This window comes from Cherax quadricarinatus, unplaced genomic scaffold, assembly GCF_038502225.1.
Source record: "Cherax quadricarinatus isolate ZL_2023a unplaced genomic scaffold, ASM3850222v1 Contig3137, whole genome shotgun sequence".
Classification (NCBI taxonomy): Eukaryota; Metazoa; Arthropoda; class Malacostraca; order Decapoda; family Parastacidae; genus Cherax; species Cherax quadricarinatus.
The window spans coordinates 34,433-48,802 of record NW_027198163.1 but is presented as its reverse complement, the minus strand read 5'-3'; the positions used below and the strand labels follow the sequence as shown (position 1 = coordinate 48,802).

The window sequence follows — 14,370 nt, the reverse complement described above, 5'->3', positions numbered from 1 at the left end:
ACTTTTCCTTTTATATCCATGGGGAAGTGGAATAAGAATCTTTCCTCCGTAAGCCATGCGTGTTGTAAAAGTCGGCTAAAATGCCGGGAACAATGGGCTAGTAACCCCTTTTCCTTTAAAGATTACTAAAAAGAATAAAGAATAAAATATTTTGATATAATAATTTTCAGATATTCCACAAAGGGTTTGACAATGCTGTAAAAAGAACAGGCTATCCAGGCTCAGAGACCAGCATTGACTCGACCCCTGCCTGGCTTACCTTTCTCAACCCAACCTTGTTTCCCCGTGGCAAATCATCTCTGGGACACATAGGGGACAATATTGCAGTTTATCTCACACTGCTTACTGCTGCCAGTCGACCTCACCCTCAGTACCCACTCATTATTAGGGTATGTTAACTTCAGTCATTTCATTCGTGCAGTGGTACCTTGTATAATTTATTTCATTGTTTGCACCGAGTGACCTACACAGGTTTAGTTTTTTGTGGAATATAATGATGATATATATTCATTAAGAAGGTTGTGGAAAGCAGTTTTATGTTTATTTTATGTTTCCATAGTAAGAGGAGGAGGTATTCCAGACCCCGTCTCCAGAACTAGTGTTATTCTATTTTCAATTAATTACAGTGTGTTTGGGTTTCTTCTCTTTTTAAAGTTTTAATTATAGTAAAAACTTGTAATAAAAAAGGATGGGGAAGGAAAAGAAAAGTAGGTTAATTAAGGAAGAAAATGATGTTTATATTTTCTTCTCTGAGTCACCCTGTGTTGATGGGAAATTACCGATATGTTATTTTTTAAATACGTAACATGGTTGTGGTTATTTTGCAGGGTTTGTTGATGCGTCAGTATCTTGGTACCAAGATAATGATGACAGGTCTGCAGGATGCCCCAGGCCAGGTGTCCACTGGAGAGCCTTGTGGTGGACCTATGTGTATGAAGCACCTCTGTACACCACCTCTCATCCCTCATACTGTATATGCTGCCATTGCACAGGTATTCTGTGAATGACACGAGAATTTGGGCATATGTTAATTCAGTTTTTATAAATTTTAATAGATTTGCACTAGCTATTATAAGAACACTTTTACAATACCTTCTCAGATACTGGTAAAGTGTGTGGACTGGACACCAGCTCTTTGTCGACTTATGAGTCCAGGAGTCAAACACTCTGGCTTGTGGGATTCTCTTGACCGCACTCAGGTATGTACACACCATGTCATTTATGATCTTTGCTTTGTCATTTTAACAGTTTTGGATTGCTTTGCATACATAAAAAATAGTAGAAAAAATATATTTACCCATATATCTTAAGTCATTATGTTTTGTTCCTTCTTAGAAGAGCCCATCTCTGTGGGACTGACCACATGTACAATTTATACTAAACAGAGAATTAAAGAGGCACCTGAAAACTGATCTCAAGCAATTCTATATAGTGTGCTGGTTTGGCTATCATAAAAGTCGAGTGTTTGCTCAAAGCTTTTAACGTGAATAAAATGTGGGTAATAATGCCTTCAGCAGAGACATACGAGTGAGGGAGTGTAAGAGAAGAAACATAAAATATAAACCAGAGTGCAAAACTTCCAGAGTGCAGGCACTCAATTTCCCATCTTCAGAATTCAAGTTTGGCTAACCAGTTTCCTTCAATCCCTTCATAAAAGTTATATTGCTCATACTCTAACAGCACATCACATCCCTAAAATGACTGGTTATCATGTCTCTTCCTTTTGTCCTGTCAGCTAATGAGAATATCTTAAGCATAGAGATGCAGTGGAAATAGGAAATAAATAGATACAGTATACTGTATTTCTATTTTCTTGGATGATTGATATTGACATACAGTGTTCTGACTTTGAGATCTTATCTGGCAGGTTTGGAATATACAGCGACCACCATGGCACCATGCTCTTGTGCAGCTTGTTACGCCCAGTGTGGCAGGAGTTGTGTCAGAGGTCTGGATTTTTTCTTTTATTGAAATAAAGCAAGTTGAAGCATTTGATTTAATTGTATTTATAAATTTAATGTCATATGGCTTACTCAAGGATTTCACACTGTAGTAACTGTAAAGATATATAGTCTCAGATTTGATAATTGAGTGGGGAACTACATTATTTTTTGTTACCACATTCTAGCTAAACTGCCTCACGGTATTTAAAGAAAATCCTAGTGTGTTAATGACACTACTGTATGTTAATTTTATATGTGGATTTGGAAACACAATATAGTAGGGTTTTTAAAATACCTTTGAGCACATAGGTTAACGATAATGTTAAGTATCCTTGCATAATTAATGCTGCATATTCTTTATGCTATGGTGTGGTGACAGTCATTTTATTGTCTTAATGAAGGTGATTTTATTTCCCAAGAAAATACATTAGTTACAATAGAAGATTAACAGTGCATATTTTTTACAAGGAAAACCCCTTTAGTTATGGACAGCAATGATAATTCTCTTGTTTAGGGGTACTGTTTAGTGAATGTGCTTGTTTCATGTGGACAGGTTATAAGAGCAGTTCCACCACAACCTCCAGCCAAACCTGCTCATCCAAGTCAGTTGTCTGTGCGCTTGGAACATCATCTAGCAGCCTGGACTCTGCAGTTGCTGACAGGCATGGAAGGTGTTGCTGATACTGTGCCTCTGTCTGTCATATATGTCGCACATACAATCAACACCTATTTGCCACCAACTATCAAGCCTACTGGGGGTCATGTGAGATAAGTTGTTCATTGCAGTAACACAATGATGCAATTTTATTGTGAAAACTACATATTATCAATGAATAATTTTGGTTTCATAGGTGAAGTGCATTTAACTATAGTTAATAAATAAATATTTTTTCAATATTGCATCAATCTGAGAAGCTTTAAATCATACTTTATAAAGAATGTAACTTGCAAAATATATTACACCACTGGTATATTGGTTCACTGTGGCAGTAGATCTAACAGGAATGAGACCAGCTATCATCTGTATGATTCAAGAGAAAAAGAAAGACTTATCAGCTTTGTGACATTTCAGGCTTGTATTTTTTTTTTTTTTTTTTTTTACGCTTGTCTTCCTGCATTTGTTTAATAAATCACAAAATTCCCTGAAAGTTAATATACAGTGGACCCGCGGTTTACGATATTACTTCATTCCAGAAGTATGTTCAGGTGCCAGTACTGACCGAATTTGTTCCCATAAGGAATATTGTGAATTAGATTAGTCCATTTCAGACCCCCAAACATACACATACAAACGCACTTACATAAATACACTTACATAATTGGTCGCATTGGGAGCTGATCGTAAACCGGGGGTCCACTGTACTTTCTTAGAGCAAAAAAGAAACATATCCAACTTCTTTGCTACCTACAATAATTTTTCCCTTTCTGCTAGTCTCAGAAATATTTAGTATTAATTAATAACACTAGCCTACAAAGGTTTCAGTTCACATTGCTAACTAATTTTGGGGCCCTGAATTCAAATCTGAACTTAGTTATTCTCTAACACACACAATTTCTGTGAAATAGAACCCCATGTTCAATACTTTCACCAAGACAGCCATCATGGAGAAGAAATATCAAGGACACATACAATCAGTTTGATAGCCAACTACTTCTGAACACAGGCACAAAAAAACTGAAAACTGGGATGTAAATATGTTTGTTTGACTGAATGGAAACTTCTTAATTTTGTTCTGCATGTACTATATAAAGAATTTATGTTAAGAAAGATTAGTCTTTCATTATATATGCTTGACACTTATTTTTTTTTTTTTTTAACAAGTCGGCAGTCTCCCACCAAGGCAGGGTGACCCAAAAACAGAAAATCCCCAAAAAGAAAATACTTTCATCATCATTCAACACTTTCACCTTACTCACACATAATCACTGTTTTTGCAGAGGTGCTCAGAACACAACAGTTTAGAAGCATATACGTATAAAGATACACAACATATCCCTCCAAACTGCCAATATCCCAAACTCCTCCTTTAAAGTGCAGGCATTGTACTTCCCATTCCAGGATTCAAGTCCGGCTATATAAAAATAACACTTTACACTTAACATCTCTGCGTAATATAATACCTATGATTGTTAGATAATATGTATCATATGGTTCTTCAACCTTAAATAGCCAAAATATTGATCATAAGATTAAAAAAAACTTATTTGATAGACACTAAACAAGCTGAAATTTGTGATCAGTGTATCATTTGTATTTAAGCATTGTGTACACAGTGCATATATGCATTATTGCTGTTGTATGATTTCTTCTCCAGACTGCAAGATCATTCATAATCTTCCATTGGGTATTATGTATTTAATTATTCCCTATGTTAGGATACATTCTTCCTTAATTTTTCTATTTTACTCCATCTCTATTTCTGCATAAATTGTATGTCAAAGGTATTACTAACCTGAAATATCTAGGTTATTCTAATTTTTATCTCTGTTTAGATTGTGTAGAAACTGATGTATTGTATTAAGTGTGGAAATAGATGTAGCATTTGGAGGATGGTTATATCCAAACTCCTGCAGCCTTGAAGTCAGGCAGTTGAGCATCTATTACAGTGGAGTCTTGATATTCGAATGTACCGGACCTCAAATGAACTGTAATCTGAATAATTTTGTTCAGAAAAAATTTGATTATCAAATGGTATACAATACCGACAGGTTGGTAGATAAGACACATAGGCAACTTTATTCCGAAACGTTTCGCCTACACAGTAGGCTTCTTCAGTCGAGTACAGAAAGCAGGCGGGAGCAGTAGAGATGTGAAGACAATGTAATCAGTCCATCACTCTTGAAGTCGTAGAATTTGAGGTTGCCAGTCCCTCAGCCTGGAGAAGTTCAGTTCCATAGTCAGGAACTATCTGAAGATCAAGCGACAGTGTTGAGACTTAAATACTGTCGTCTAAAGGAGAGGTGCAGAGTAGTAGTAGTGAGAATGTAGCCACTGAGAGGTCATGTCCCTCTCAGATCAAACAGTTCTCACTTCTGTACCAAGATGCCATTGTGTTGCAGTGTCTGACAGAGTGATTATCATATGGTATACAATACCGACAGGTTGGTAGATAAGACACATAGGCAACATTTAGGCAACTTGATTCCGAAACGTTTCGCCTACACAATAGGCTTCTTCAGTCGAGTACATCTCTACTGCTCCCGCCTACTTTCTGTACTCGACTGAAGAAGCCTACTGTGTAGGCAAAACGTTTCGGAATAAAGTTGCCTAAATGTTGCCTATGTGTCTTATCTACCAACCAGAAAAAATTTATCTGGTCTTTGAATGTTTTTCTGGAGTCCAAATGCACTGGCTTGTTTACAGTTTAGTTGTAAAAAACTTTACACAAAAGCCCTGTTTCAAAAGTGCTTGAAGTGATCTCTGACACTGACCTAACTCTCAGAGGCTTTTGGAAGAGTCAGTTGAACATCCTCTAGTGTGTGAGGCTGATAATTAAAGCCTGGGAAATACTGTTTCACACATAAATCTTTTCGCAGTTCAAGAACCACCTAGGAACCAGTTAAGTTCAAACACTGAGGTTCCACTGTATATAGCATGTACACTGTTGAGCACTGTTCTTATAACTCTAGATGAATGACTGCTATTTTCTTCCTGTCTACAGGTAATTACACAGATAGTGGTGAATGCCATGTATTCAGCCATCAATTCTCGTGTATCTCTAGATGAGCTGAATGATGCCCCAATCACAGATGGACAGTGGGACATGATGATTGCAGTTGGAGAACGTCTATGCTCCTTGCATGATGGCAACTATGATACACATCTGAAGCAGATGACACAGGCCTTGTTGGCACAGTTAGTACTATTTTAATCTTTAGTCAAATACACCTTGCTATCTACATAATGTTAGACACAATCTGTAGTACATAAGAAAGAGAAAGGGCCAAAGGTGGTATATACCTGGAGTATACCTGAAGGGTGTTTCAGCATCCTCACAGCCTGGTCCATGACCAGCTGTATAGTCCTTGTGGCTTAGCGCTTCTTTTTGATTATAATAATAATAATAATAATAATGGTCCATGACCAGGCCTTACGGTGGATCAGAGCCTGATCAACCAGGCTGTTACTACTGGCTGCACGCACACTGACGTACAAACCACAGCTCGGGAACTGACTAGGTGCCTGTCCAGCTCCCTCTTGAAGACAGCCAGGGGTCTATTGGTAATTTTCCTTATGCTGGGAGTAATAAGTATGATTTAATTCCAGTTGAGCTTTCCCATGGCCTCACAGCAATCAAGCTTTGACATTAGATGAGCACATGACAGTGGGCTACAGTAAATAGAAACTACACAACAGTTATGCAAATTATGTAGGCATTGTATCATACATTCCTTGTAGTGAGAAAAACAAACTATTGTAAAGTCCCAACTTGTCTTACACATGGTATGATTGAAGTGTCTTTTAAATCTTTCCTATTTTACACTGCTTCTCAGCCACTAAGATGTAGGCATCTTTAAATTTAATGTACCATTTCCGAGAGCCATCTCTCTCATATACCCACTGCACTCAAAGCAAGCATCATTTTATCAGGTTTCTTATTTGCTTCAGACTTGAAGATATGGAAGATGATGGTGAAGAAGACAGTCTCGATGAATATACAGATGAAGATGTAATAGAGTGTGTATGTACTGCCTTAGCCAACACTGTTCTTTCCTCTGTTCAGGGTCAACATGCACTTGTGGTAAGACTCACTCTTCTCTCATTACTCTAATACTAGCTTTATAGCATACCTTGAAATTACCCTTCACTTCCCTTGGATTACACATGATTGCTTTGACCCTCTCTCATTTGAGTGCTCTATGGTAAATTTAATGATCATAATTTATAATATGGTATGGTAGTATAATATAGTATGGTAGAGTTATAATTGAAAGAATTAAGAGTAAGACGGAGAATAGGATAGCAGATGAACAAGGAGGCTTTAGGAAAGGTAGGGGGTGTGTGGACCAGGTGTTTACAGTGAAACATATAAGTGAACAGTATTTAGATAAGGCTAAAGAGGTCTTTGTGGCATTTATGGATTTGGAAAAGGCGTATGACAGGGTGGATAGGGGGGCAATGTGGCAGATGTTGCAAGTGTATGGTGTAGGAGGTAGGTTACTGAAAGCAGTGAAGAGTTTTTACGAGGATAGTGAGGCTCAAGTTAGAGTATGTAGGAAAGAGGGAAATTTTTTCCCAGTAAAAGTAGGCCTTAGACAAGGATGTGTGATGTCACCGTGGTTGTTTAATATATTTATAGATGGGGTTGTAAGAGAAGTAAATGCGAGGGTCTTGGCAAGAGGCGTGGAGTTAAAAGATAAAGAATCACACACAAAGTGGGAGTTGTCACAGCTGCTCTTTGCTGATGACACTGTGCTCTTGGGAGATTCTGAAGAGAAGTTGCAGAGATTGGTGGATGAATTTGGTAGGGTGTGCAAAAGAAGAAAATTAAAGGTGAATACAGGAAAGAGTAAGGTTATGAGGATAACAAAAAGATTAGGTGATGAAAGATTGAATATCAGATTGGAGGGAGAGAGTATGGAGGAGGTGAACGTATTCAGATATTTGGGAGTGGACGTGTCAGCGGATGGGTCTATGAAAGATGAGGTGAATCATAGAATTGATGAGGGAAAAAGAGTGAGTGGTGCACTTAGGAGTCTGTGGAGACAAAGAACTTTGTCCTTGGAGGCAAAGAGGGGAATGTATGAGAGTATAGTTTTACCAACGCTCTTATATGGGTGTGAAGCGTGGGTGATGAATGTTGCAGCGAGGAGAAGGCTGGAGGCAGTGGAGATGTCATGTCTGAGGGCAATGTGTGGTGTGAATATAATGCAGAGAATTCGTAGTTTGGAAGTTAGGAGGAGGTGCGGGATTACCAAAACTGTTGTCCAGAGGGCTGAGGAAGGGTTGTTGAGGTGGTTCGGACATGTAGAGAGAATGGAGCGAAACAGAATGACTTCAAGAGTGTATCAGTCTGTAGTGGAAGGAAGGCGGGGTAGGGGTCGGCCTAGGAAGGGTTGGAGGGAGGGGGTAAAGGAGGTTTTGTGTGCGAGGGGCTTGGACTTCCAGCAGGCATGCTTGAGCGTGTTTGATAGGAGTGAATGGAGACAAATGGTTTTTAATACTTGACGTGCTGTTGGAGTGTGAGCAAAGTAACATTTATGAAGGGATTCAGGGAAACCGGCAGGCCGGACTTGAGTCCTGGAGATGGGAAGTACAGTGCCTGCACTCTGAAGGAGGGGTGTTAATGTTGCAGTTTGGAAACTGTAGTGTAAAGCACCCTTCTGGCAAGACAGTGATGGAGTGAATGATGGTGAAAGTTTTTCTTTTTCGGGCCACCCTGCCTTGGTGGGAATCGGCCGGTGTGATAATAATAAAATAATAAAATTTATAATATCCAGACCATCCCTTTTTTTCCTTAATCCTTGTAAAATATCTTTCTTTACTAATTTAATTAAAAATCTTCTGAGTCCTCACATACTGGGAGTTATTATTACCAAGTATATTATTATAATTTTTGCAAGAAAGCACTAAACTATCATGGGTCATATATTGGGGAGCATAGTACAGTATTCAGTTAGTCAGTCATGGACTGTACTGTATATACATAAAGCATTTGTTCGGCTAGGAATGTTTATTGTAATTTACTTTTCATTTCATGTTTAAGCAGACCTACTCCTGTTGTAGTTCTTGTGTTAATGGTTCTTTAGCAAAAAAAATAGCAGGTCTTGTGTTAGCAGTACCAGATTTTATGTCAGTCGTTCCCTATCAACAGTAGTAGGTTTTGTGTCAATGTTTTTATAAAAAAAAACAGTAGTATCTAGGCACCTCTTTGAAGGACACATGTTTTTGAAATAAAGTGACTGCATACTTTTACCTCCATAAGTATGCCCCACAACACTTCTTGTGTGATACCATGCATCAGGCTCATAATATATGTTCACTATATTTTAGTCTACAGCAATAATTTCCTGCAGTCATCTAGACACTTCAATAGTATGCTACTCTATACTCTAGGTAGTGTGGGAGTTCCTTAAGAGAAACATGGAGTGGGTACAAGAGGCTCTTGGCATTCCTGCTATCCTTCCTCTCATCTCTGATCACCCACCAGCGCAACTCATCTTTACGCCACATCCCCCCATCTATAACCCCATATACTACTACAAACGTGTAGTATATACTCGTTTGGACCAGGTCAGATGATATTGTTTAATATAGAGGATTCCAGACGAGCATAATACTTTCTAATAGTAGATTTTTATAAGTAGTACATGTATATCTATACATGTATATAGCTTCTCCTCACATAACAACAAAGTTCCGTTCCTAAGAACAAGTTGGTAAATGAGTTCGTCGCTAAGTGAGGAGCATAGTATAATGGTAGTGGGTTTGTGTCAACCATCTTTGATATTGTTTTAATGTCACATTTGCACCATTTATAACATTTCCGGTACAGTGGACCCTCGACCAGCGATGCCATCGATTAACGATAAATCTGACTAGCGATACATTTTATGCAAAAATTTTGCCTCGATTAGCGCTAAAAAACTCGACCAACACTATTCGTTCCGTCTGAGACGCGTCCACTTCTGGCCAGTGTTTACAAGCCAGCCAGCCACCACGGTCGCTTCCAAGCATACAATCGGAACATTTCATATTATCACAGCCTTTTTAGTGATTGCACCTGCAAAATAAGTCACCATGGGCCCCAAGAAAGCTTCTAGTGCCAACCCTACAGCAAAAAGGGTGAGAATTACTATGGATATGAAGAAAGAGATCATTGCTAAGTATGAAAGTGGAGTGCGTGTCTCCGAGCTGGCCAGGCTGTACACAAAACCCCAATCAACCATCGCTACTATTGTGGCCAAGAAAACGGCAATCAAGGAAGCTGTTCTTGCCAAAGGTGCAACTATGTTTTCGAAACTGAGATCGCAAGTGATAGAAAATGTTGAGAGACTGTTATTGGTATGGATAAACGAAAAACAGATAGCAGGAGATAGCATCTCTCAAGCGATCATATGTGAAAAGGCTAGGAAGTTGCATGACGATTTAATTAGAAAAATGCCAGCAACTAGTGGTGATGTGAGTGAATTTAAGGCCAGCAAAGGTTGGTTTGAGAGATTTAAGAATCGTAGTGGCATACATAGTGTGATAAGGCATGGTGAGGCTGCCAGTTTGGACCAAAAAGCAGCTGAAAAATATGTGCAGGAATTCAAGGAGTACATAGACAGTGAAGGACTGAAACCTGAACAAGTGTTTAATGGTGACACTGACAATGTTGTGAACCACTTTAGGAAAGTCATAAGGACTGAGAGGTACAGGTAACTATGGACAGATATGTTGTGCGACAGAAGTCCAGTGACTCTGAAGCTGGTCCTAGTGGCATTAAAAGAACAAGGGAAGTAACCCCAGAAAAAGACTTGCTGCCTCAAGTGCTAATGGAAGGGGATTCCCCTTCTAAACACTAACACCTCTCCCCTCCTCCCATCCCATCAATCATCACCAGATCTTCAATAAAGGTAAGTGTCATGTAACTGTGCATGTAATCTTCATTTTGTGTGTATTAAAATTAATATTTCATGTGGTAAAATTTTTTTTTTTCAATACTTTTGGGTGTCTTGCATGGATTAATTTGATTTCCATTATTTCTTATGGGGAAAATTAACTTGACTAACGATAATTTTGACTAACGATGAGCTCTCAGGAACGGATTAATATCGCTGGTTGAGGGTCCACTATATATTTTTAAATGTTTATGCAGTAGTGTACTGTATATTAAACAGAATAGAGGAAATCAGCTCTAATATACATTATTTAGGTATGCATACTGGTCAGATAGCCCATCATAAACCCGAGTCATCGGTAAACAAATATGTCGCTAAGTGAGGAGAGGCTGTATATAGTTTCTTGGTATCTATCCACATACAGTAATTATACAACATTATTACTGGTAATGAAAGTCAAAGATTCATTAAATTATTATTTATTTTATACACAAATAACCCTCACATAGGAGAGAGGAGGAGCTTACAATGACATTTCAGTGCAACTTGGACCATTTACTAAGTCATTGTGACTTCATGAATGGACCAAGTCAAACCAAAATGTCGTCATAAGCTGCTGCTCCTCTCCTGTGTGCAGGTTATTTGTGTATTATTCCAGTCACAGTATTGTGCCTTTTTGTTCATTTAAATTATGTTAAGCAATCTTAAATATGCAGAAACTGAATGCAATACTGATACTTAGTTTTACCTGGATAAAGAGTGCAACTCAGTATGATTTTATTCTTATGCATAAATTTTACTTTCAGGAGAGTTTGATGAGTTTTAAAGGTGACTGGGACACAATATTATGGAATGACTTTGGCTTGCCAAAAGATACCATCATTGACTTGGTTAAGCAGAGGCCAGAGTTCCAGGAGGAAGCCCTTCTTACCAAGAGCCAGAAAGCATCAGTTAATAAACTGAAACCTTTTCTCAACAATACACATGATCCAAAAACAAAGAAATGAATTAAGAATTTTATACATTGAATGTGCTGGTTTTGCATGTGCATTTGATAGGAAAGAAAAAACTTGATCATCATTCAATACTTTCACCATCACTCATACATAATCACTGTCTTTGCAGAGGCCAATATCCTAAACCCCTCCTTTAAAGTGCAGGCATTGTACTTCCCATTTCCAGGACTCGAGTCCAGCTAACCAGTTTCCTTGAATTCCCTCACACAATATTACCCTGCTCATACTCCAACAGCTTGTGAGATCCCAAAAACCATTCCTCTCCATTCACTCCTATCCAACATGCTCACACACGCTTGATGGAAGTCCAAGCCCCTCGCCCACAAAGCCTCCTTTACCCCTTTCAACCTTTTTGGGGATGACCCCTACCCCGCCTTCCTTCCCCAAAAGATTTATATGCTCTCCAAGTCATTCTACTTTGTTCCATTCTCTCTAAATGACCAAACCACATCAACAGCCCCTCTTCAGCCCTCTGACTTATACTTTTAGTAACTCCACACTTCCTCCTAATTTCCACACTACAAATTCTCTGCATAATATTTACACCACACATTGCCCTTAGACACGACATCTCCAATGCCTCCAGCCGCCTCCTCACTGCAGCATTTACAACCCATGCTTCACACCCATATAAGAGTGTTGGTACACTATACTCTCGTATATTGCCTTCTTTGCCTCCATGGATAATGTTCTTTGTCTCCACAGATACCTCAGCGCACCACTCACCTTTTTTCCTTCATCAATTCTCTGGTTTACCTCATGCTTCGTAAACCCATCCACTGACAAGTCAACTCCCAAATATCTGAAAACATTTACTTCTTCCATACTCCCTCTCTCCAATGTGATATCCAGTTTTTATTCATCTAAATCATTTGATACTGATATGTTTGACATTGATATGTGCATGTTACTTTTATAGTCTTGTAATATTTGTCTTGGTATCAGAGAATACCTGACAGGGAGGCAACAGCGAGTCATGGTGCATGACGAGGTGTCAGAGTGGGCTAGTGTGACAAGCGGGATTCCACAGGGGTCAGTCCTAGGACCTGTGCTGTTTTTGGTATATGTGAATGACATAACGGAAGGGATAGACTCAGAAGTGTCCTTGTTTGCAGATAATGTGAAGTTATTGAGGAGAATCAAGTCAGTAGAGGATCAGGCAGGATGACAAAGAGACCTGGACAGGCTACAAGCCTGGTCCAGCAGCTAGCTCCTTGAATTTAACCCTGCCAAATGCAAAGTCATGAAGATCAGGGAAGGGCAAAGAAGACTGCAGACACAGTGTAGTCTAGGTGGCCAAAGACTGCAAACCTCACTCAAGGAAAAAAGATCTTGGGGTGAGTATAATACCGAGCACATCTCCTGAGGCGTACATCAGTCAGATAACTGCTGCAGTGTACGGGCGTCTGGCAAACCTTAGGATAGCATTCCGATACCTCAGTAAGGAATCGTTCAAGACTCTATATGCCATTTACGTCAGTCCCATACTGGAGTATGCAGCACCAGTTTGGAATCCACACCTGTTCAAGCACGTCAAGAAATTAGAGAAAGTGCAAAGGTTTGCAACAAGACTAGTTCCAGAGCTAAGGGGATTGTCCTATGAAGAAAGATTAAGGGAAATTGGCCTGATGACAATGGAGGACAGGAGGGTCATGGAATGCACAGGGTGGACAAAGACAGGATGTTCCAGAGATGGGACACAGAAACAAGAGGTCACAATTGGAAGTTGAAGACTCGGATGAGTCAAAGGGATGTTAGGAAGTATTTCTTCAGTCATAGAGTTGTCAGGCAGTGGAATAGCCTAGAAAGTGACGTAGTGGAGGCGGGAACCATACGTAGTTTTAAGATGAGGTTTGATAAAGCTCATGGAGCAGGAAGAGAGAGGACCTGGTAGCAGTCAGTGAAGAGGTAGGGCCAGGAGCTATGACTCGACCCCTGCAACCGCAAATAGGTGAGTACACGTCCCTCTGGGCTTTCTTTTATTTCCTTACTCATTCTTGTTTATTTCCTCTATGAGGAAGTGGAACAGAATTCTTCCTCCGCGAGCCATGCGTGTTGTAGGAGGCTACCAAAATAATGGGAGAACGGGGCCAGTAACCCCTTCTCCTGTATATATTACTAAACTTAAAAGGAGAAACTTTCATTTTTTCTTTTGGGCCACCCTGCCTCCGTGGGATATGGCTGGTTTGTTGAAAGAAGAGCAGTAATCAGTATTACCTCTTCAAGGGGGGTGTTTTATCTCCTTGGCGTGGTGAAGAGGCTCTTGGTCTGAGGAATTAGCCCTGTCGGTCTTCTTCCTCAGACCGAACCTAATTACCCCCCATTCTCCCCTCCCCTATCCCATCCTCCCCATCCTCCCCTTTTTCCATTCCTCCTCCTCCTCCTCACCCCTCCCTTTTGCCCTTCCTCTTTTTAGCCTTCATGATTTCTCCCACAGGCGCGCTAGTTCCTAGGTGGGGGAAAGGACACCGGGGTCCATCCCATTCCGTTGAGGTTTCTTGGCGGTGGCGTAGTTTGCCGTGGAATCTGGATTGCCTAGGGATGTCCCGATCCCTCTCCGGTATCCCGGAGTAGCTTTGGGTGTCTTTTGGGCGACGGGTGTATCTCTGGAAGCCACCTTTCGGATTCCGGGGGTGGTGGCTGAAGGAGGTATGCTTTGTGGCGGATATCCGGCCGCCCTCTCTTTTGTCCACCGAGGTAGCTCGGCAGATGTGAGGTTGCTATCCCAGATTGCTGGTTTACTGGCATGAAGGGTAGGGTATGGCACGGGTTCCATGCTGCATCTGCGCTACTAGCGGTGTCGAGTCCTCTTGGGCGCGGAGGGAGATTTCTGGCCCTTTCATTCCTCCTAGGAACTATCCCTCCCC

At 40.1% G+C, this 14,370-nt stretch overlaps 1 protein-coding gene across 1 annotated transcript; it reads left to right on the top strand.

Annotated features, from left to right (window-relative positions):
* Positions 1–170: 170 nt before the first annotated feature.
* Positions 171–13,708, top strand: LOC138851975 (uncharacterized; the record flags this gene model as incomplete). The annotated part of the gene is made up of 9 exons (XM_070081564.1): positions 171–389; positions 828–992; positions 1,101–1,199; positions 1,868–1,948; positions 2,497–2,706; positions 5,606–5,799; positions 6,553–6,685; positions 9,001–9,177; positions 11,294–13,708. Coding segments are annotated over 9 exons (1,479 nt in total), but the record flags the coding sequence as incomplete, so codon positions are not given.
* Positions 13,709–14,370: the final 662 nt, after the last annotated feature.